We start from the raw sequence: 25,637 nt of genomic DNA, 5'->3' as shown, positions 1-25,637 counted from the left end.
ATTAGAGCACAAATGTATTTTTTACCATCATTATATTCAAAATACAGTACAATAGTAGTACAGTATGTATAAAGACAGCCTTAACAAACATAGATTGACTAATATATATACAGTACATTTATATATATTGTACTCTCACTATGCAGATAGGCGTAGGCACTTGTCATAGTGACACACATTAGTGGAGCCAAGACTGCACTGTGGTCTGTTGACTCTTAGCTTTTAGCAACTGGTATTAGAGAAAAAAGTTTGTAAAAGCAAAAATACTTTTTGTAAATAAGTGGTAGCATAATTTGAATATGACTGTGCCATTTTCTAGAGAATCATTTCAGTTATATCAAGTTAATATAACAAAAATGAGAGTGACAGTTATGACACAGAAGGCAAGCCATGGAAAAATAATCATTGAACTGGTGTATGGATTTTCATAAAAGATAAAAACCTTTTATACTATTTGCTTTGTTTTTTATAGGGGCATTACTCTAGTGTGCCTTAATTGTGATTTCCTAACTGATGTTTCTGGCTTAGATAACATGGCTACACACTTAAGTCAACACGAAACTCATGCCTGCCAAGTTGTGTTACAGAAAGGTACGTATATATAATTGTGTTGCTTTGGATTTTTGACATTTATTCCAGTATTTTTGGTCAGCCACACTGTGCTTTACTAAATCGTTATTCTCACTCATTATATTTCATATACTGTTTTAAATATAAAACTTTTCTTCTGATTTCAGTTTCTGTTTGTATCCCAACTTCTGAACATCTTTCTGAGTAAGTTTAATTTTTATTCAGTGCATTTTACTTTGATGGATTTTAGCACTATTGCATATTACATTTTTAAATGTATCATTAATAGAAATGAAAAATATTAAAGTATTTGTTTTTTTTTTTTTTTAAAGCTGCTTGTTGAAATAGGTTCCTGCTCTATGGAGCTCGTGACCTGGTGCAAGACAAGTTGGAATTTCCTAAGTTCAAAGTTCTGAGATGTTTTCTTACACAAAGGCAGTTAAGCAGCCAAGTTCATGACACTAGCAATCATTATTCAGCTCTTTTCAGCTTCAAATGGGACTAGAGTCTTATTCCACCTTATCTTTGTGTCAGGTTGACATATCTTAACATACGTTTTTTTCTCCAGTTGGCTCTCTCCAAAAATAGCTTTTGTTGCTCTGGTCATTTCTTTGCTTAAAATAATTTGTGTTTTTCTCTGTATACTTGCCTTCAGATAAATACATTCTAAATGATGTGGCTGTTTGTCTTTTTGTCTGTTTTGTCTGCTTTCTTAATTTCTTATAAGTCTTAAGTTTTTAGGCCAGATGATTGTCTCTTTCCTCATTTGTTGTCTGTCATTGTGCTATTTTTCTTATCTTTCAGATGGAGAAGCAGCCCAGAGATTTCAAAAAATGTCCAGTGTACACCTGGACAGTGTCCACCTTCGATGGACACAACTGATGCCTGTTCTCTCTTTCCAAGGAATGTGACTAATTTGACTGTGGGACCTGCTCTAGGTTGTGGTCTCAAGAAATCAGATCTTGGGGAGACTCCCTTCCTTCATGGCTGGCCTTCCGTAAGGCTGATGCTGATATAGCCAGAGATGATCTCAGGGCCCACCAAATTGAGCACAACTTACCACTGGGGCTTTAGCTCTTGCTTTTAAGTTTGTGGGTCACATCTGGCCAAGAAAATCAAATCTATGCTTCAACCTCGAAGCTGAAGTTTAGTCATTTTGGCTGCTACCCTTTAATCTTCCTCTAGCATGAATGCATCCAAGGAATACAAAAGCTCTGGTTGTTAGGAGACCATGGTTATTTTCATGTCCTTGGAACAGCAGGTCTTTACAGTTATGTTCCAGAATTTCATTTATTCTTACTGTTACTCAAAATACATTACGCAATAGTAACTTTATAATTTTTCAGCAATACCACTTCTCAGATTTATTATTTTTTAAAAATTTAGGCTAATTTTGATAGCTTGGTTTTATGTTCCCCCAATTTACTGATGTCTATTTTATGTTGTCTATTTTTATATTCTTTTCTTTAAAACTGTTGTTTAGTGTTTGCTTTGTTTTATTAAGAACTCCAAGATTTAAAAAAAAAAAAAAGGACTCCAAGATATTCCCTAGAGTTCTCTACAGATTTCCTATAGCTGCTTATTTATACCTTTTTAATTTGGCTTTTTTCAGGCCATTAGACATTATTATGTCCTCTGTCTTATTTTAGGATTATTATTAATATTTTCTTAATAATTATGAGTTCTAGGGTATAAAGAATTGACAAAACCTCTTCTTGAAGACCTTAAAACAAGTATTAAAGTTACATATTTATATACCTAATATATAATATCTACTTAGCCATTAATAGTTCCTTTGGGTAATAGTAACATTAAAAAATATGGGGACCAATAATGCAGTTGGTTCTATCAGATATAAAATATATTTCCATATATATATATATATATATTTTAAAGTTGATACTTGTTTATTTTAGTTATATTAAACAGTTCTGATGCTATTATTTTCTTTTAATAAAAAATTCTGTTGTTTAAGTGCCTCAGGAATTATTTACTAATAAAGAACTTCATATGAAAGCTGTAGATTTAATCATGTAAATAGGAATATTGCTTTGTCTCATGGAGGCCCTGTTATTTGGCCTGCAGACCGAAAGCTCTTTCTACTTAGTGCATCTCACATTTTTTTCCTTCAGCACAATTGAAAGGTCACTATTTATACTATACCAATTTACTGAATTTTAATGACATGCAGAATACCTTTTGTGGCATTAGTTGCCATAAGAGCTAGGCAGGCTCTGATAGTATGACTTGATCTTTTTTTTTTAAACTCTAAAATTAGAACTTCCTCAGTTTTACTTTGAAACAGATTTAAAGTCAATTTAGATGACTACTTATTATGTAGTGTGCTCCTTGCAGTCAAAAAAGTTGTACCCATTAGTTTTAAATTTCCAAACTAATTTCTGCTATAAATGAATGATTTTTTTCAAAAGCTCTGAAAGTAGCTAGTTTCTTAGTAGATAGTCTGGTGTTATGCTAGTCTTTATTTCCTTATCTGTCTCTAGAAAATTTCATCATTCACCCTTTTTCTACCCAGTTTTTTAAAATATACAAAAATTATGTCCAGAAATAATGTCTTTATTACATTTTTAATGTAAATTCCTTTTTCATTTACAGGTATTTATTCTACCTTGATTATAGTTCAAAAATATAAGTAACTACATTCTTGGTACTGCTTGGTGTTCTTCCATATGACTATAGTATTATCAAGTTCATTTTCTTAAAGCTTAAACTCTTGAAGTTCTAGCACCTATAACTTCCTTTTTAAAAAGCTGGTTTAAATAAAACACTTAAGGCAGTTCGTACAAAACTTCCTTATTATAGACAGTTGGTTCAATTTTAATTTGGTGCTAACAGGTTTTAGCTTGAGTCTTATCACTTGTTGCCATCAAATTTTCTAAATAGTTTATTCACCTGATTAGAAATTGCCATGTCTTGCATGTATGCTTTTGGTTACCAGTAAATAAAAAGTGATACTGGTTCAGTTTGATTCCATCACCATTCTAAGAAAAAATGACTCCTAAACTACAGAAACTTGGATTCTTGTCCTGTTTTTGTCATGTTTTGGCAAAACACCTCATCTCTTGGGGCCTCATTTATTTATTCAGTGACTACTTCTTGAATATCTCCTTTGTGCCTGGCGCTGTTCTAAGCGCTAGAAAAGTGGGCTGAAACCTCTGCCCTCACAGAACTGACATTTTAGTGGTAAAAGACAGACAATATAAAGTAAATAAAATACATAGTATGTCAGATAGTGGTCAATACTATGGAGAGAAGTAAAGCAGGGAGGTGGGATAAGGAGAATTGGGTGGGAGTTTGGAGGCTGCTGTTTAAAATTTGGTAATCAGGGAAAGACTCACTGAGAGATGACATTAGAGGGAAGACCTGAGGAAGAACTGCAAGGAGACTGGTTTGGCCACAAATGAGTGATGAGGAGGAGGAGTGGTTGGAGATGGGACCTGCAGGGTGATGTGGGCCGTGTGTATAGGACCTTACAGACCGTTCATTGTAAGGAATGTGGCTTTTACCTTGAGATAAGAAGCTGTTAGAGGATTTTGAATAGAGGAGTGTTTTATACCTCAATAAAACCCACAATCAATAAAAAACCTTTAAATACAGAAGAGGTTCTGTATTTACCCTAGCTGCTATTTTAGGAATAAACTATAGAAGACCTTTATGAGTTTAGGGGGGGTGTTCTAGGCTGTAAATATCATTTAACTTTTGAAATGTCATGGGAATGAATACAAGTAAAACTGGAGAAAATTGAATAAAATTGATGTATTTTCTCACTGTGAACATCCTGCTTATACGTTTGTGCTATGATTTTGTACTATAAGACATTTTTGAGGAAACCGGACAAAGAGTACATGGAATCTGTCTATATTATTTCTTATAATTGCATGTGGATAGACAAATATCCCCCAAATTAAAATTCAGTGAAAAAAGTCGTGGGACTCTATGAGATCACCAAAAGGCACAGAAGAGAGACAGAGTCAGGGCAAGGTCCACAGGCTGAGCTCTGGGGAATCTGACCATAAAAGGTTAGGGAGATGAGAAGAAATTGGTAAAGGAAACGGAGAAGGAGTGGCCAGTGATATGGGAGGAAGACCAGGGGAGTGATGGTATCCTTGGCACCTTAGTTACCCTGTTTGTAAAATGTGAGTGCTGACTTATTCTGGAGTTCTGGGAGTCTGTTATTCCTTATTGGTTATATTTACATGCCATAATTCGTAACATGTTCTTATGACAAGATGAATTTAGGATGCCACAATCCTTATCCCCAGTAGCAGAAACAGGGGCTCTTTGACCTTGAGAAAAATGTTCACATTATTCCTCAGCACATTTAACTATTTCATATACTCTTGTGAAAGTAGTTCTCTTACCCTTCTGTTAAAGAAGGTAACTAGGTTAGCTTTCCACAAACTCAGTACTGTAGAACTAATGTCCGTAATTTATAAGGGAGAATGTTTCCATGGCTGGATAAATTTAGGCAATGCAAGTTAAAGTTAAATTGGTTCTTTAATGTGGGATTTTTCATGCTGTATGTGGTTTGTGAATGTCTAAGAGAATATTTATTTGACCTTAGATTTTTTTTTCTTTGAATAATTACAACTTCTTAATCTCCACAGAATAGTGTGTAGAATACTGATCTGGAGTAATCCTTCTTCAGATTTTATGAACTGGGAAATAAAAAGTAATTGGGTAAGATGTTGCCTAAGATGGATTCCTAGACATTTCATTTATATTTATTAATCATTTGTAAGGTGGAATTTACAACTAGATGCTAGAAGTGTCCATTTTATTATTTTTAGAAATTAGAAGATACCCTTATTATTATGTTTGTAAAATCTAATAAATGCATAACAGGGAAAGACAAGTTATTAGCTTGTCCTGCCTCGGATTATAGCAGCAAGGGATTTTTTGTTTTTGTTATTGGAGGATATGGTTACTTTACATGATTTCACCCTAAGAAGCTTAAAAATCTCTTTTATTTCTAGCTTCTCTCTGTAACTCCTTATGCTTAGCTTATCAGTCTACCCACTTACCTACTTTTCTTGAGACTATTACTATTTTCAGCCTTTTATTATCTGTTAAGGTGTTTTCTATAAGTCTTACTTTCCACTTAAACAGCTTCAGGAGGTCCTCTTTGACCCTAAGATTAGGAGGTTGAGCCAGATTATTTTAAACCCTCTCAGACCCTTAAAGGTACAATGTGGTAAGTGGTTAAAGAGCACAGGGTCTGCAGTTGATGGCCTAGTTTGGAGTTCCTACCCTGCTGTTTACTAAAATGTGTGTGGCATGGGTAGGGTACCAGACTTCTGTGCCTCATTCCTCACTTGTATAACACAGAGAAACAACAGTACCTGCTCATGAGGTGCAGAGATAATTAAATGAGTCAGTGTACGTATATAGTACTTAAAAAGTGATTGGCACATAGGAAGCTAGTGTAAAGTTATCACTGTTACTATTATTTTACTATTCTTCATAATTTTACTTCTGCCTGCATGTTATGCAGATAGAATTATCCTAATCTTCAGACTACTTTTCATTCTAACCTTCTTATACCATTTTCACAGATCATTTCTCTTAACTTTCTTTTTCTAACCCAGTAAATCTTTCTTAAGAGCTATCATTTGAAGCAAGTATTAGTCATAACATGAGATCTTTTTGGTGTCTAAAACTCAATAAACTTGTATTTTTAGGGAATATCCATGAATGCCCATAGTTTCATTTTAATCATAGCTGTCTTTTATAAGCAGTATTTTCCCCTAAATTTTACTGCCTTACACTGACCACGCAGGTTCACCTCACACTTCAGCCCACCTCTCCGACTGTGAGATTCTTTTACAGCCTCGCTCCAGTCACTTTGGTCTTTGACTGCCTGGAAGAGCTCACCTTCCTGTGCAGACTTGGAGAGGCTACTGCGCATCTCCTTTTCTCTATCATTGATTGAAATGTGGGAACCTACTGTTTTTAATCCTCCACACTGAAAAATATCTTTTTCTTTTATCTCCAAGAACTACGGTGTAGAGAAAGGAGTACAGCTTTGAAATAAGGCAGTCCTAGGTTTAAATCCTGGTTGTATATCTAACCAGCTTTGTAACCTTGTGAAAGTAACTTTACCTTATCTTCCTCATCAGTGAAAGGTGTGTAATAATTCTTTGCAGAGAGGATAAAAGAAATAGAGATAATGTGTGGATGTTAAGTTATTGATTTAAGCAATTCAAATTATTTTAATAGTTAATTAAAATTACTTGGCACTGACCTGACAAAGTAACCATTCAGTAAATGCATGTTGGTGGTACCATTGCTCCTGCTGCTGCTGCTTTGCTGCTCCAGCTCCTACTACTGTTCCTGCTGTTAAGACTGTTATCACTGCTGCTACTGGTAACAGGAGACCTTAGGCACTCTGTACCTGTGGAATCCTCTCATCTTTGAGAGTTTTAGTGGCAGTCCGTCTGTTCTGTGGTTATTTGTAATTTTGGCTCATAGTTCACAGATCTTGGAGTACATTCCTCCAAGCTGCTGGATGAATGGCATTTTATTGCAGTGTTAAATTGCACCTCATAAAATTCTCAAAGGTCAGAACTGAATGTAATTGTGACTTTTCCTGTCTACACACTATGAAACAACACCCTTATTGAAAACTAGTACATAATCCTCTTTGCTTAGGAGGAAAAATTTTCTTGAGCTTACAGAATCTCTTTTCTAAAGAAAACGTTTTGTTAATTATTACCAGTCTTTCATTTCCAGTAATCTTGGCTACTTTACCTAATAGTACTAAGTTTATGAAAATGTATAGTTGTGCTACTTAGCAATAGCAAAATAGCTTTTTCTTTTGTAGACGTCTGAGAAAAGAGTTAACAGGAAAAAAAAGCAAACTGATCTCATCTATGAGATACACGGAATTCATTTTCAGCTTGTTTCCTTCTCTAAAATTTTGAAATGTAACTGAAATTGGAGATGATGGATCATGTCCTTAGATTCTGTTATCCTACCGTGGACATTACTGCCTCAAACCAAATCTTTGGTAACTGTAAAATAGTTTCTGCTTTTCGAAGTGGATACGATATATTTGCCCTACAGTCAGTAGGTAGGAGCCGTACATCAAAATACAGTGGTAAGCAGGGAATAATGGGAGACCCATTGACTGGGAAAGATAAATGAAACTTCAGTATAGTTCTTCATTTAGGACAAACTCTATCTACTTCAACCAGTGACTGTGAGGTTACTATCATTTTTTCAGTCTCCTAGTTCTGAGGATAGTCGCTTATAAATTATAAATTAAGTATTCATGACTTAATTCAATATTGCCAACGACCAAAAAAAAAAAAAAAAAAAACCCACAAAATAACAAAATTAGAGCCCCAGTCTGGTATTAGAATCTTCTGCGTCCATTGATGGTCTTACGTTTTGCATCATATTTTTACATACAAATGTGTTTTGTTTCTCTTGATTCTTTGTCTCTGTCTTTACCTAGTTGTTTCCTCTATTTATCCAGAATGATTTTTTTTACACTACCTTCCCTGACTTCAGATGAGCAAACCATACTTAGGTCTTCAGAAGTGGGAAGATCATTTCATACTAGAGTAAATAGACCAGCAAACAGAATGAATGTTAATGTATTTTTTTGTTTATTTGTTTGAGGATGGGGGAAGTATAGCAAACTTCAAAACATTGAAGATATTTAGGTAACAGGCTTTAAGAGCCTGTATGGCACATTCAAGTAAATTCTAGACAGTCAGATTGATTCCTGACCCTACCCATGGCAGTTAATAGTAACTAACATTTATTAAGCACATACACGATGTGTTTTATATTTATCCACTCATTTAAGTCTCGCAAAGTAATGAGATATGCACTGACGTCCCAATTTTATGGATGAGACAACTGAGATACAGATAAGTCATTTGCCCAAAGTCACGTATCTGTGAAGAGCCTCAATTTAAATTATGGTAGTCTGTTTTCAGAGACTAAACTAGTAAGTACTCTGTTGCTTCCCTGCTTGTGGTTCTAAATGTACTTTCCTGCCTTGTTTATGGTTGGCTGAGTAGCTGGATGGGCCTGAGCTTCAACATGAAGGCGCTCTGTTTCCCTAGGAGAGTAGGCAGCAACCGACACAGCTGTAGCACTGGGACCAGAATCTAGCCTCCCAATCTTAGAGCAGTGTTTCTATGATATATGGGCAATAGAACATTTCAGCAAAAAATGGCTTAAATTGGTCTATTGGTAAGATTAATTTGGCAATGATACTTGGCATGTTTTAGAGTGGAAAGCATCTAGAGGCAGAGAGATCAGTTAAGGTTTTGTGTGTTTTTCACTTTTCCTGGCATGATTATAAGGGAGCCTGATTGGTAAGAGGGGAAATTGGCCGTGAAGCAGTGCAGTGGAAATTTGAAGTAGGACACATTCTGTTGCCTAATGGATTTATTACTTTAGCACTTTTAGGCCTCATATTTTTCTCATCTACAAGATGGGGGCAATTGGATAATATAATCTCTTAGGATTCAAGTCTAATTCTAATATACTATGATATTTCTGATCTGTTGATTGAAAAATAAATAGTAAAAATGTAGGGGTCATGTTCTGGATGATGGTTTGAGGGTTACTGATTTCAAAGTGATTGTTGGAACTTTGCCAAAGGATGACCTATACAAGACTGAATAGATCTGAGTGGTAAATATTTTTATGTGAATGTTCTGCAAGCATCACAAGTTCAGTATGTTCAAGACTGAATTCATGTTTCCCACAAAATACGCTTTTTCTCTCTGATTTCTCTATCTTGGTTAATGGCATTACCATTCTTTTGCCACTCAAGGAAGACAGAGAGAGTTGTATTTGCTCTCCACATTTACCTTTATCCACTTGGTATATAGATTCCATTGGTTTTACCTCGTTTCTCACCCCACCCCCAACCTTCCTCCTCTTTACTGACACTCCTACTGCTTTACTTGGGACAGTCATAAACTGTGTCATACCTGGACTCCCTGAGTGGAGCTTGCCCTCTTCTGATACTGCCCTTTTTTTGATGCAGAAACCTGATCAGACTTTCTTATTAGCCTTAGAATAAAGTTCTTAGCACAAAAACGTTATCATGGCATTCAAGACCTTTCCTGAAGAAGCCCTTGCTATGTTGCATGTTCAATTACTCCCCCTTGTTCTCTACATTCTAGTCATATGAGACTACTTAGTATCTTATTGCTGTCTTATTTTATATTTCTTTGCTTTTGCTCTGCCTTGAATCTCCTTTCCCTGCTTTGCTAACTCCTGCTCTTGCTGCAAAATCACATTCACTGTAGTACCTTCACTGCTTCCTGGCGTCTTTCCCCTCCAAAGTGGCTCAGTCCTTTGTGTAGCCACAATACAGGTGTCTCTTTTCTGATACTTTTTCACAATTCTGTAAACATTTGCTTCAATACATTTCCTTTACAGTGAACTCCTTGATAGAAGGGATTATATCTTAACTTTGGACTGGACCTCTTAGCACAGTACTTGATGTATGTGCAGTCTGGTAACTGTTTAGCTCAATCATCCTTTCCACGCATCTATTAACACCTCTCAGAACAAATGATCAGAAGTGGTGCACTAGATGTTTTACCTTACTTGTTAGTCTGATGATCACCATCCTAAATTTTATCCTGAATGTGTAAGTGGAAGCTCTTGAGAACTGGTTGGCTTTATTAGTAGCTTGTTGTAAACCTCTTAGCTTTTTTAGTTTGCTTATAAATATTCTTAAAGATTACATTTTGAAAATCAGCATTGAAATTTTTGGCGCTTAAATGTTTTTGGAAGGAAAGAATGTGGTCTGACTGAAATGAATCTGAACATTTCCCCCCTTATGACTCTTCCCTCTACCCCCATGGTCTGCTTATAGTGTGAATGAAACAGAAGAAGAACACATTAATGTAATGTAACCAAAATACTCATGTTACATGTAGCTTTGGATTGGTCATGTCATCTGCAGAAAAATGCAAGTAGGGACATTTATTTCATTTTGAGCTTTAGAGGGAAGGGATCGGCCTTTATTAGAAAGATCTATTTCAGCAGGTATACATACAGAAGAAAAATTACTTATTTGCAATCTTGATCTCTATTAACGTTGAAATTCATCACTAGTCAGCCCTTTTGTTCTCTTTACATTGAAATCTTAAATAGTGTTTGTTTTAAATGCTATACTACATTTTTCTATTAAAAAAGCAACATTCATAGGTGAAAAGTATAATTACCTAATGGCAGGTCATTAGCTCAGAACTTTGAGCTTAGCAAATTTCACTGTCTTCTACCAAGCAATTGAATTTCTCAAATGATGACTATTTCAGCAGGTATCTTTAATGAATAAAAATTACAGGTAAGAACATTTTTTTCTTTTCAAAAGTGTTAATGATGTATTAGAGTTATATTAAAATTTGTTAATCTTAATGTGTGCTTCTGTAGTTATAAAAATGTAGTATACATTTTAATGCTGAATTTATAATGAAATTCTATGTAGTGTGCTTTTCTAATTTTTTTTCAGATTTGTTATTCTAAATTTTTTCGTAAGTTATTACAATTCTGTCCCTTCAACAGAATACCAGTATGGTTAAAGCCACAAAACAAGATTGTGAACATAAGCCTTTTATTGCTCGTTATTTCAATAATTAATTTTGTTCTCATCTACCAGTTTCTTAGCCAGTAAAATGAATACTAATAAAAACCTGTCACCAACCTCCCTTGCAGGAGATATTAAGAAAATTCAGTTTCCCCAATTGAAATACCAGCAGTAATAGTAACACATGCTTGATAGCTTTCATTTTAGTTGATGCGTAAAATCAATTTATTAGAATAGTGATATGTGAAAATGATTAGCATGGTAATGTTTCTTCAGTAAGAATTTAAGGTCGGTCTTTGATGACATTTTCAACGGTAAGCTGAAAAGGAAAATTCTTTTATAAAATATTTTTAAACTATTTTGTGACCAGTTTGTTTCACAGTTTTCATACTGTTTTAAAATTATTAAATGCTTATAAATGATAATCAGTTGTAATATACGGTTATTTCAAAACTTCTTTAATCCAATATCTACGTTTTGTTTCTTCTGACTAATTTTCCATGTTTTCTTAGAACTTTATACATGTTATTCTTAAAACTGTTACTTTCCGGTGTAAATTATTAAAGCAATAAAGTTGTACTTTACACTTAATATTATTTCATCTTTATGACTATTGTTTACATTTAAATATCTGAGAGAATTACAAAATCTTTAACCTCAAAAATGATACGCATTTGTGCATTTTGTCAATTTTTTGTGCAAATTTTATTCATTTAGTTGTCTAGCAAAATTAGTCAAAAATTATTGTAAACACTACCAATATAGTGCTTCTAAAAAAAAGGACATGTTCTATTTTAACTTGTTTGCAATTTGACATACTAAATAAAATGTACGTTAGTAATTTTACACAGTTATATTGTTAATATCCAGAAAAATATTAGCATTTGTAGACCTAATCTTTTAATGTGCCCTGAGAGAATGGATAAAGAGGGCTTTTTGCTAAGCCCATAATTCACTGAGTAACCATGAGGTGAGCTCTTAGGATGGTTGACATTTCTATCCTAGATGTCTTCATTTTTGTCCATCAAATTTAAGTCGGTATAGTTGTTCCTTATATTAAATATATTAGTCCTTCAGTGTAGTTACTAAGCCTTCATTAAGTTATGAATCACTAAACCATTTATTAATGACATTGCAGATCAGGTAGACACTCTACATATGCAGATTAAAATTGTTTAATATACAATATTAGTGAATAATATTTAGTTATCAACAGTTTCTAAAACAAACATCCTTTGAAAAAGCTAGCTTTTATGTTAAATTGATATATTTAAAAGTATTTTATAGATGGCATATGCCTTTGTGAATGTTATAATAAGTTATAATTAGTATATTTTTAGAAATCGAAGTTTAAAAATTTATAGCTAATATTTGAGCTATGGTTATGAAGGTTTTTAAGAGAATGTACTCTTCAAAATTCTAAATTATTTCTGTAATTTTTCCACCTCTAGAGTAAGTGAATTGTAGTGTATATTGATACAATATTACTATTTTGAATTTTATAATAGATAAAATATATATTTTCTCTCACTTTTGGAGCCCTAGAGTAGTAAATACTGGTGCATATTAAATATATTAAGCATATAATCTGCTTTTATTTTTTAAAGGGTAATTCTTTTTTGAAACTGTCTTACCAATGTGTTACTTCTTTTTTTAAAAAAATTGTATGTAACATAGAGAACATTTCTTAAGTGCTCTTGTTTTTAGGGAAGGAAATTACATCTGTATTAATCTGTATTAATTTATTTAGAACATGTATTGAATCTACTGTTTATTCTCATGCGTTCTATTTTTCCCTTAAAATATTTGCAGAAGTCATTTACTATTATAGTGTAAAATGTATATTAGTTTAGATTTATATTTAAATTATTTTAAGCATGTAAAAAGAACTGTTTCATATTTTTCCACTGTAAACATAAAATAAAATACTCAATACTTGTTTTGTTTTCAAGATTGAAAAATGAAGCTGCCACTAAGGAACAAGAACCTGTGTCTGAGGTAAATTTTGTAATATTTCGTACCTCTTAAAAGTTTGTACATTTGAAAATATTGTTGGTGTGATTTTTAAAACAGTTCAGTGTGCATATATCACTAACAATTATTGGCATGTTATCAGAAAGAAAAAAATTGTAATTTTGTTTTAATTATTTTAAAAATATCTAACCATAATTATGTAAAATTGTAAAGTGTTTTATTTTGACAAAAATATCATATATTTCACTTGCTTATTATTTAGTTCAACTAGTTAGTAATGGAGATAAATTTATTACTTAAAAATCCTGAAATCATTAAAGCATCAAACATCTGACACACTGGGAAATTAATCTTTCTAGAAAATTTTATTTTCTGGGGCTCTTCACAAAGATTTAAATAATTTTTAAAATGGAAATATTTTGAATATGTATTTAATATGGTTTAGCTATCCTAAACAGACACTTTGAATATAACACTCAAGGTCTAACGAATGAGTATAGAAATAATTTTGCTTAAGTACTTGCTTTCTTGATGTCAGGTTAAAAATATTGCTTAATACTACCTGTCTCTTTCTAAGTATGATGAAATGAGACAGGTCCAGCATTTATCTTTTGAATAGCATTTCTACCTTGTACAGTGAATAAGTGAAACTGAGAGAGGAGTATAGCCTTCTCCCGAGTGGCTTTCTGTTATCCCGCAGAAAGTTTTCCTTTGACAGATTTTGAATTACAAGTAAGTGTCTTTAACAGACATAGGATTTCTTAGTTAACTGTTTGTTGTTGGGTGAGTTTTGGTGTTTGTGGGCTTTGAGGAATTGGTACATTTCATCTGAGATACTGAATTTGTATGTGTAGAGTTGTTTGTAGTATTACCTTACTCTTTTAATGTCTGTGGGTTCTACAATGAGTCCTCTCTTTCATTCCTTATATTGATAGTTTGTGTGTTCTTTTTTGTTTCTAATGTTGTCATATATTTTACTTTTACTTAGGTTATAAAGACAGAATACAGTGTTACCATTTTTGTTTTTAATAGTCATTTTTAGAGCAGTTAAATACTTAAGACATTTTATATTCAACTTCATTTTCACCATTTCTAGTGTTTTTCATTTCTTTTTGTACCTCTCAGATTCCGTCGAGTATCATATTCCTTTTGCCTAAACAACTTACTTTGAAATATCTCATGTTGCAGATCTACTAGTAATTACTTCTTGCATGCTTTTTCCTTCAAAAAAAAATCTCTATTTTTCATTTTTGAAAGTTGTTTTTGGTGAGTACAGAATTCTGGGTTGACTTTTCTTTCACCCGTTTAAAGAAATTGTCTTTTGGCTTACATATTTTCTGACACGATGTCTTACTGTAATTTTTATCTTTGTTTCTGTTTATGTATGTAATGTGTCAGTTTTCTTTGGTTGCCCTCAAGTTTTTGTCTTTGTCTTTAGTCTTTATCAGTTTGAATATGATGTGTCTAAGTCTGTTTGTTCATTTGTTTATTTATATGTTTATCTATGTTTATTTGTATATTTATTTTTGACATTCATTCTGATTGGTATTCTTACTTGCCTCGTGTCTTCTACTTCTGGGCTTCCAATTTCACATATGTTTTACCATTTGATGTTATTCCCTGTTCTTAGATGGCCTGTTCTAGTCTCCTCACTCCCTCCTCCCCGCACTCTTTTTTTTTTTTCCTTTTGAGTTTCAGTTTGGGTAAACCCTATCTATTGGCCTATTTACTGATTGATCTTTCAGTTGTGTCAGGTTTATTGGTGAACCCATCAAAACATCTTTTAATCTCTGTCATTGTGCTTCTTTTTCTACCAAAGCATTTAACATATTAATCATAGTCATTTAAAATTTTCTGTCTGATAGTTCTAACAGCTGGGTTATAACTAAGTGGTTCTGCTGATTATTTTATCCCCTGACAATGTATTTCCCCCCATTCCTGCTTTTTCTGTGTATGTTTGATTGAAAGCAAGTCATTATATGTGGGACTGTGATCAACAGTATTAATAGCTGAAAATGGACATACCTTTTCTCATGTTAGGCTATTAGTGTGGGATTTGGGTCCACATAGTAGTGAGTTGATTTGGGTTTTGGTTTTTCTATCACTGTGGTTACCCTTTATATACCACCAGGTTCAGTTCCTGTACTGTTTCCTTGTGTGTAGGATAGGAGTTGTATTGCTGGAGGTTTTTGTGTGTGTGTGTGTCCTTGCTCAACACTCAGTTTTAGTCTTTCCTTGTGAGACTGAACCACAGAGGTTGTCTCTCTCTCTCTCTGCACACTTGCCTTTCTTCTAGCAGTACTGCTGTTGCTTGTTATTTGATGTTTGCTAGCCTAGTGGTAGGCGATGGGAATTGTGGTGATGTTCTCTGTTGTTCTGAGGCTCTTAAGCTGGCTCTGTGTCTGTGGGTCTTGAGAATAGAAATGTTTTCTTCTGTCACCCAGCCACAGTTGGTCGTTATACACTGGGGGCAGCAGGCTTTGCCTGTCTTTTTTCCAAATATGTAAAGGCATGGACATGAAGAAAATTTGTGAATTCATCATTTCATAACATTGCCCATTGATTCTTTCTTGATGCAGTCATTCTTGAATAAATCATCAAACTCTTACTTTCCTTTGATTGCTTTGTTTCATCTGTGTCAAGTAAAACCAGCCTTTTCATACATAAACCAACTTTCTTAAGTTTATTTTTTGTTTAAAGAAAAAAGGCTTATGCTAAAAATTTAGCAAGCCATAAGCAGAGTTAAGAGAAGCCATATTGAATGCAAAGCCACACAAAACAATCTTGGCCTGGGCTATTTCAAGTATAAATGTGGTGTGGATAGTCCCTTGAATAGATACAGGTGTTTGTTTTAAGAACACATGTGATATGGTGGATAGCTTGAATTAATCTTCAAGAGTTTGATCAGATGCATTGTAGTAAAATCAATGTTATCATACCCCAATAATATTTTCCTATTACCACTTTTTCATTTGTATGGTTTTACATTTCCTCCTTCAAACTTAATTCCTTTCATATACTGGATTGTATTTGGAATTCATATTAATATAGTCTGCTTCTAAAACAGCCTCTGGTCTTCTACTATGTATATTCGATACACTGCAACATTCTATTGCTTTTGTTTGCTAACTATATATAAATATAGATAGATACATGCACCATGACTCTTCCCCTTCGGTCTCGGCTAGAGTAGTTGCATTGTAACTAAATAGGGAGGTGAGAGAGAGGAAGTATGTGCAGATGCCTTTCTCTTTCCTTGCTTCCTCGCTTGGCCATTAGGGGACACTTGATAACATGTTCCAGGAATCTTTGTGTTGGGAACAAAGATTAATAAAATTATTTCCCTATCCCCAAAGTGGCCAAAATCTAGTAGGACAACTAGATGAAAGAATTGTAATCCAATAAGATAACTACCATATTCCAAGCTTATCAGGTATGGTAGATACACACAGGAGTCCCCTTAGGGTGACTTTATGGTGTTTTCCTCTCTTTTTAAAGATTCTTTTCTCAGTTCAAACATATACACCATATGCAAAATAGAGGATCCCTGTGATTTCATTAATGAGATGTGAAACTAACTCTAGTTTTTATTCCTATAATACTATTTGGGCCATCCATAAAGAATACCTAAGGTTTTTATTTTTGTTTTTTGTTATATTTTCTTTGCTTTTTGCTTTGTAACTTTTTCAGATCTTGAGGATTTCAGACCTTGTAGAATTACTTTTTGTCAAAATAAAAGTTAAAAAATTTGTGCAGATAGTTTATCATAAAAGTAGTGATTCATCTCCCTCACCCTTTTTCACCCAACTCTTTAGAGGCAGCCATTTTCAACTCTTTTAGCTGTTTGATCTAATATTTATCTCCATGTTTCTAAATAATATAACCATATTTTATTAATTTGTCTTTTTTTGACACTATGACTGACTGGTATAGTATTAAAATTTACTTCTCTAGACCACCATGCCTACTTTCCTCTTTCTTCCCAGCATCCAAGCCAGGGCCAGAATTAGAGTGAGGCAAATGAGGTCTCACCTCTGGCAGGAAATTTAAGGGGGCTTCAAAAAATTCAGTAATCAGATAAATATTTTCATTTAATATTTATAAAAATCAAAATTAATGCAGAGTAATCTGTGATGAACATAATTTCAAAATTTTAATTAAAGACAGTCTCCAGCCCTACTCTTGTATAATCCTGAGAATCATACACATGGGGGACACAAGCACAACTAGCTGAGTCTCTCACTTGCTGTTTTTTTCTAATGATCCTTTTTAGTCATGAAGAAAGGTGACAAGTTGTTTTCATTGTTTGTAGTTTCAATCCATAGTCTTGCTAAGTAAAAGAGAAAGTTTTATTTAATTATGCATACATGCTTATGTGATTTTTATAATATTATTAAGAGCACCAAGTTATGTAATACAAATTTTATTTATTAATATATTTGACCTTTCACAAATGAAATTTGACGAAATGCCAAAATTTCCTGAAAAAGTTTTTTCTTACCAGGGAACTTTATACTGTCTTCACTTAAAAGAGTTATAATTTACTGTTACTCACTTACTTATGCAAAATATATTTTTCACTACTTGTTTTTCACTACATTGGTCTAAAAACCTGGTATGTAGTTTTCTGCTGTTTTTAATTACTGATTTTCATTTTTTTATACAAATATTGATTTACACCTCTGTTAAATATAATTTATATGAATTAAGTTAATTCACATAAAGTCATACTATAATAACAAAGTATATTTAACTGAATATATTAATTTAAAATATATATATTTAAAATTTATACTAAAATTCTTAAAAATAAATATGAAATTTAAACAGTCAAGTAGTCCATTGTTTAGAAGAAGAAGAAAAATACATGCAGAAATTGATCAGAATTGTAGGAGACAGAAACAAGTTTGTGTAGAAAAAAAATTCCAGCTACTTAAAATGAAATCTCTAACATTGACACTATTAGAATAGAATTACTATGAAATGTAGAGATAAAGAATTTTCTTTGAATTGTGAGATAAAGATAAGAAAATGAAACATTAGAAATTTCAGAAGCTATTGTGTACGTGTGCAAGAAAATAAGAAGATGCTATTTGAACTAAATTTTTAATTCCTCATCAGGGACACCTATTTGTAATAAAGTAAAAATGGTTTCAATAGAGTGTGGGCCTTTGCCAAGATAAGGTGCAGATTTTAGATGTGTTTCAAAGGCTGGACAAAGATTTTCAAAAGATGGATCTTTTAAGAAATAGTCTAGTGGTGAGTTGATTCATTGTGACTGGCTCATTTATTCCAAAGAATCCTTGTCTTTGTTTTGTTTCCTGTGCATTCTTTTTAGCAAAAATACAAGAGTCATTATTTTGCAACTCAAAATTTGTTTCAAAGATTGGAAAACTTTGAACAGAATTTGTGATCATGAAAATCTCATTTCATCATGATGCTTTTTTAAAATGAAAGTTTTTTTTTAAATGTATATTCAAACTGATAGTTTAATAGATGATGCTTTACAGAATGTGACAAAAAATGTGTGAGTGATTTTACATATTGTATATTTTGTGCAAAAATAATTTATCTCTCAAAGGATCACAAGAAAGTACTGAAAGTCCAGATGCTGGAATGTTTCTAAGTTCAGCTGAACTAAAGACATTATAATCATATAGCTCATCATTAAAAATACTGTTTTATTTGTCTCGTATAATTCAAAACAAATTTCTAATGTTCTTAGCAAATCATGTTAAATCCGAAATACTATTGAGAATAAAGGAAGCACAATACTTTTCCTTGCTTTTTGATTATAAACCAGTTATAGTACATCATGCATGAATGTGTATGATTACTAGGTATGTTTACATTAAGAATGATGTCATTGCAAGAGTAGAAAGTTTTCACTTAATTGAAACAAAAGGGAAAGTGGATCATTATATTTCAATAAAGTTGTTATTTTAAAAAAAGACTAGATAGATATGGTTTAGCTTATGAGATTACTAATAAGTTAGAAAGAGATGATATTTATGTAAAAAAAATTATCCAAATCAGAATATGATAATGGAGTAGATATGGCAGATGTATACAAGAGTGTAGAAGCCAATATTTCTCCCCCAAAATAATTATGCCAAATTTGTGCTTTGCTCAGCTCATAACCATAAGTTAATGTAAAAAATGCTGCATCTGTGAATTCAAATATCTTTTTTAGTAGTGTACAAAGGATGCATATTTGGGAGTGAGATAATTCAGTGAGCAGATGGAGTATTCTTGTCAATTCTAAAACAACACTAAAATCACATGTAGATACCTGACGGGCATCAAGATTAAATGCAATCAAGACACTGCACACAAAATAAAGATGTTTATCAGATATGAAAAGATACAATATCAAAAGTCAAAATACATTATGCTGAGTTTAAAAGCATCTTGGTACAAATATATTACAGTCTTTTACACAAATTATATGGGATGATATTTTGAACAAAGTGGCAAAAGTTTGATAAAGCTTTACAATCAGAAAACATGACCTTATATAAAGCTGCATGTGTAATAAAAATCCTATTCCTTTGCGTACCACAAATGAGAGAAAATAATTTTGAAGGTGTGTTCAATAAATGTAAAATTTGAGCAAGAGATATGAATATTCTTACTGAATTTGAAAATAAGTGAAAAAGAAAAGATAATGGAAATGCATGAATCCACTGAGAGTGTTGATATTTATGGGAAAAGTGCTTATCGAATAGATATTAAGGTCATAAATGCCCTAACTTCATATTTGACATAGATATATGAAAAATTAAATGAAATGTCTTCAGATTTTTAAATGAGAAAAGTTATTTCCTATACATTACATCTGATTTACAAAAATCAGCTAGTGACTCAGTTCTTAAATATTCTGACAATGTAAGTTCCAGAGAAATTTCATGTGGAATAGTTAAAAGCAACATACAGAATCAATAAATTGTGATACAATATGAACATTATGTTTTGGTCTTCTAAAACTGATTACCAAAATGGTATTCAGAATTTTAAAACAATATCAGCCACAGTAGCATCCTGGAAAAGAAGTTTCAGTAAGCTAAAGTTAATATTACATTATTTAAAATTCTCACTTGGACAAGAAAAATTGGCAAACATTGTAATATACTTATTTGAAAACAAGAAAAGAATTAGATTTTCTAAGTATTATTGATGTGCTTGCTTCCATTAATACCAGTAAAGTAAAATGATAATGAATTCTGGTTTTGGTGGGCATAAAATGTTTAATCTTAAACTACTGTTGTAAGTTTAATATATCTGCTTTTCAATTTTTCAACATTTTTCAAGTACTTTAATGTTCTGGGAGAAAACATTTTAAAATATACAGAGAGGACGATTCTAGGAAGATGGCATAGTAGGAAGCACCATGAATCTGTCTCCCCACCTAGACAACAATTACACTGGCAAAATCTCACTGATACAACTCTTTTGGAGTACTAAGTCTGTTGAAGGATTGCAACTTCCAGATGAAGACTTGGAGGGTAAATTGCTTTTAATTTCAGTTAATTTGAGCACTTAGCACTGTAGCAGCCATGTGACAGGCATCTGTGCCCATGTTTCTGGAGCAGTATGCACACAACTTATGGGAGCCAGGGTGAGCAAAAAAAGACCTTGTCCTCCAGATATTGGGTATCTGTGCTCTTCTCGTTGATTGCTGTTTCTTATCAGAGTTGCAGACAAAGAAGTGGACATAATGCAGACGTTATTGCTGCACCTTCCCCATTGTTGCAAGCCCCTCCCCCTCCAGCACAAGTGACTTTCAGGGGATTTAAAGGGACAGCCCTTTTTCTTCCTCATTTTTCACTTTTTCCCCTTTCAGGAGCCAGACATTAAAGACTAGCACATTCAAAAACAACTATATATGTGGGTAAAATTAGTGATTGCACATGCCCAGGGAAAGTTCCAGAAAAGACATGAGAAGACCTTAAGTTTATACCTCAAGCTGATCTGGGAACAGAGACAGCCTACAACAATAAAAATAAAAAATAAAATAAAAATAAACAAAGCCAGCAAATGCTGGGGAAGGGAGAGAATCTGATTCCCACAGAGTTACTGCATTATTAGATCCAAATGTCTAGTGTTCAACAAATAATCAGAAGGCATACAAAGAAACTGGCAAGGATAGCCTTTTAAAAGAAAAAAATCAACAGAAACTATTCCTGAAAAAAAAGACATAATGGCAGATATATTAGACAGAGACTTTAAAACAACTGTCCTAAAGATGTCCAGAGAGCAAAATGAGTATGTGGAGAAAGTCAAGGAAACAGTATGTGAACAAAATGGAAACATAAATAAGAGGAAAGAAAACCTACAAAGAGACCAGAAAGAAAGTCTGGAAATGAAATATGCAATAACTGAAAATGAAAAATTCGGTAGAGGGATTCAAAGGCAAGTTTGAGCAGACAGAAGAAAGAATCTGCAAACTTGAAGATAAGACAGTGGAAATTATTGAGTTTGAGGAACAGGAAAAAAAAAAAAAAACCCAGATGAAAGAAAAGTGAACAAAGCCTAAGGGAACTGTAGGAGACCATTAAGCAAACCAACATACATATCATGAGAGTCCCAGAAGAAGAAGAGAGAAAGGGGCAGAGAGAATAATTGAAGAAATAATGACTGCAGACTTCCCCAATTTGATAAAATACATGAATATAAACTTTCAGAAAGCACAAAGAACTCCAAGTAAGATTAACTCAGAGACCCATGCTGAGACATTTTGTAATCAAACTTTCATTAGATAAAGAGACTCTTGAAAGCAGCAAGAGAGAAGTGAATTATCACATACAAGGGATTCTTAATAAAATTATCCACATTTTCTCATCAGAGAAATCTCATCAGAAGAGGTTTCTCATCAGAAATTTCTCATCAGAAACTTTGGAGGCCAGCAGGCAGTGGATCAATATATTTAAAGAGCTAAAAAAATAAATAAATAAAATCAAGAATCCTATTTCCAGCACTAGTGTCCTTCAAAAATTAGAGAGAAATTAAGAATTCTTCATATAAACAAAACTGAAAGAGTTTGTGACCACTAGATCTGCCCTGCAAGAAATGCTCAAGGGGGTCCTGAATGGTGAAATGAAAGGACACCACATGGTAACTCAAAGCTCTCTGGCAAAGTAAAGATCTCAGTAAAGGTAAGTTCATGGGCAATTATGAAAGCTAGTATTTTGTAACAGTGGTTTATAGCTGTGCTTTTTGTTTTCTACATGAGTTAAAAGATGAATAATTTAAAGGAAAAAAAACCAGTTATTAGTGTAAAAGCTAGTATTACTGTGACTTTGGTTTGTAACTCCAAATCTCATTTCCTACGTAAGTTAGGAGGCTGATGCATTTAGAATAATTATTAGTTTATGTTTGGGTACACAATGAATAAAGATATAACTTTATGACATCAAGAACCAAAATGGGTTATATATGAACAGACTTTTTGTATGTTATTGAAGTTAGCTGGTATATATCCAAATTAGAGAGTTGTAACATTAGGATGTTAAATGTAATCCTCATGTTAGCCATAAAGGAAATAGTTACAGCGTATACACTAAGGGAAATGAGAAAGGAATCGAAACATTTCACTCCAAAAAAATCATTACAGAAAAGAAGTCAGTAATGTAGGAAATGAGAGCCAAAAACATGACATATAGTACAATGACAGAAATAAGTCCCTTATCAGTAGTTAATTTAAATGTAAATGGATTAAGCTTCCCAGTCAAAAGACAGAGCTAAGCAGAATGGATAAAAACACATGATCCAACTACATGCTGTCTACAAGAGACTCACTTGAAATTCAGAGAGACAAGCTGAAAGTGAAGGGACAAAAATAGTATAAAGTCCATGCAGATAGTAACCGAAAGAGAACATGGATGGCTTTACTAATATCAGACAAAATAGACTTTCAATCAAGAAAGCTTACAAGAGAAAAAGGCATTATATATTAATAAAAATGTAATACAGCAAGAAGATATAACGATTAAAAAGTTATACTACTCATGACAGACTGCCAAAATAAATGAAGCAAAAACTGAGGGAATTAAAGGGAAAACTAGACTGTTCTATAGTAACAGCTGGAGGCTTCAGTACCCTATTCACAATAGTTGATAGAACAATCAGACATAAGTAAGGACCTGGAGGACTTAAACCTACTAGATTTTGCACACATACACAGAACACTCTACCCAGCAAGAACAAAATACACATTCTCCCAAGTGTAGTTGGGACATTTTCCACGATAGACCATATAGTAAGCCACAAACTAAGTCTCAGTTGACTTTAAAAGACAGATGGCATACGAAGTATCTTCCCTGATCACATCAGGTTGAAATTAGAAATTAATAATAAAAGGAAAACTGAAAAATTCACCAGATTGTGGAAATTAAACAACATACTTTAAAACAACCAATGGATCAAAGAAGAAATCACATGAGAAATTAGAAAATACTTAGATAAGAGTGAAAACAAAAACACAACATACCAAAACTTATAGAATGCAATGAAAGTGATGCTAAAGGGGAAATATATGGCTGTAAATGCTTACATTAAAAAATAAGATGTCTCGAAGCAACAACCTAACTGTACAACTTAAGGAACTTGAAAAAGAAGAACAAACTAAACCCAAAGCTGGCAGAAGGACTGAAATAAGATTAGTACAGAAATAAATGAAATAGAGACTAGAAAAGCAACTGAGAAAACACATGAAGAGAAAAGTTGGTTCATTGCAAAGATCAACAAAATTAACGAAGGTTTAGCCAGAAGGACTTAAAAAGAGAGAAGGCTTAAATTACTAAAATCATAAAAGAAAACTGGAAAATTACAACCAATTCTATAGAAATAAAAGGGATCATAAGAGAGTATTATGAACAGCTGTATGCCAACAAACTGGATAACCTACACGAAATGGACAAATTGCTCTTGCTACGAAGACTAAATCATGAAGAAATAGAAAATCTGAATAGTCCTGTAACTAGGAAGGAGACTGAATCAGTGATAAAAAAATCTCTGAATGAAGAAAAGCCCTTGACCTGATGACTTCTCCAGTGCATTCTACCAAACATCTAAATAAGAACTAATAACAGTTCTTTCAAACTCTTCCAAAAATTGAAGAGGAAGAAATACTTCCTAACTCATTCTGTGAGGCCAGCATTACCCTGATACCAAAGTCAGACAAAAAACACTACAAGAAAATAAAACTACAGACCAGTATCCCTTAAGATCATTGATGAAAAAACCCTCGACAGAATATTAGCAAACAGAATCCATCAGCATATTAAATGGATTATATACCATCTACAAATTGGATTCATTCCTGGAATCCCAGGATGGTTCCAAATATGAAAATTGATTAGTATAATAATACACATCAAGGAAAGGAAGCAATAAAAACCACATTATCAGCTCAATTGATGCAGAAAATGCATTTGACAAAATTTAACACCCTCGCAAGATAAAAATGCTCAACAATCTAGAAGTAGAAGGAAACTACTCCAACCTAATCAAAGCCACATATGAAAAACCCACAGCCAACGTCATATTCAATGGTTAAAGACCAAAAGAATTTCCTCTAAGATCATGACAGGGATGCCTACTTTCACTACTTCTTTTCAACATGGTACTGAAAGTTCTAGCCAGAGCAGTTAGTCAAGAAAAAGAGATAAAAAGCATCCAAATTGGACAGGAAATAAAATTATCTCTGTTAGTAGATGATATTTCATATGTTGAAAACCTCAGAGATTCCACACAAAAACCCTATTAGGACTAAAATTAATTCAGCAAAGTAGCAGGATACAAAAATGAACACACAAAAATCAGTCGCACTTCTATACACAAATAATGAACAATCTGAGAAGGAAATTACAAAAACAAAACAATTTACAATAGCAACAAAAGAAGAAAATACTTAGGAATTAACTTAATTAAGGAGGCAAAAGACTCCTATAATGAAACTATAAAACCTTGCTGAAATAAATTAGAGAAGACAAATAAATGGAAAGAGATTCCATCTTCATAGATTGAAAGACTTAATATTGTTAAAATGCCATTACTACCCAAAGCAATCTACAGGTTTTTATTGCAATCCCTACAAAGAAATCACAAGAATCCCAAAGATTTTTTTTTGTAGAAACAGAAAAACTCATCCTAAAGTATATATGGAATCTCAGAGGAATTCAAATGGCCAAAGTAGTTTTGAAAACTGCAGGACTAATTGCATATAATAAAGAGCCCAGAAATAAACCCTTGTCTATAGGTTCAAGTGATTTTTACAATGGTGCCAAGACAATGGGGAAAGAAGTCTTTTCAATAAATGATGCTAGGAAAACTGGATATCCACGTGAAAAATAATTGACTTGGATTTTTTACCTAGCACTGTATAGAAACATTAACTCAAAACTAATGAACGACTTACAATGTAAGACCCAAAATGATAAAACTTCTTAGAATAAAACATAGGACAAAAACTTCACGGCATTGAAATTAAAAGTGATTTCTTGGTTAT

The 25,637-nt window shown here is 33.0% G+C and overlaps 1 protein-coding gene across 8 annotated transcripts in view; it reads left to right on the top strand.

The window, feature by feature from the left end:
• The window catches only part of ZNF280D (zinc finger protein 280D), a 141,228-nt gene that overhangs the window by 106,972 nt on the left and 8,619 nt on the right, over positions 1 to 25,637 (top strand). For 7 of the 8 annotated variants that reach the window (XM_045506263.2, XM_074366171.1, XM_074366172.1 and 4 more), the window contains 3 exons: positions 473 to 591; positions 738 to 774; positions 13,108 to 13,153. In XM_045506263.2, coding sequence (XP_045362219.2) covers positions 473 to 591; positions 738 to 774; positions 13,108 to 13,153 — 202 coding nt within the window. Of the gene's footprint in view, positions 1 to 472; positions 592 to 737; positions 775 to 902; positions 10,891 to 13,107; positions 13,154 to 25,637 lie in introns of those variants that run through there. The other variant, XM_010969465.3, reaches the window with a different exon arrangement.

The sequence above is a fragment of the Camelus bactrianus genome, chromosome 6 (assembly GCF_048773025.1).
Source record: "Camelus bactrianus isolate YW-2024 breed Bactrian camel chromosome 6, ASM4877302v1, whole genome shotgun sequence".
NCBI classification, from domain to species: domain Eukaryota; kingdom Metazoa; phylum Chordata; class Mammalia; order Artiodactyla; family Camelidae; genus Camelus; species Camelus bactrianus.
This window is presented reverse-complemented; position numbering and strand designations above follow the sequence as displayed.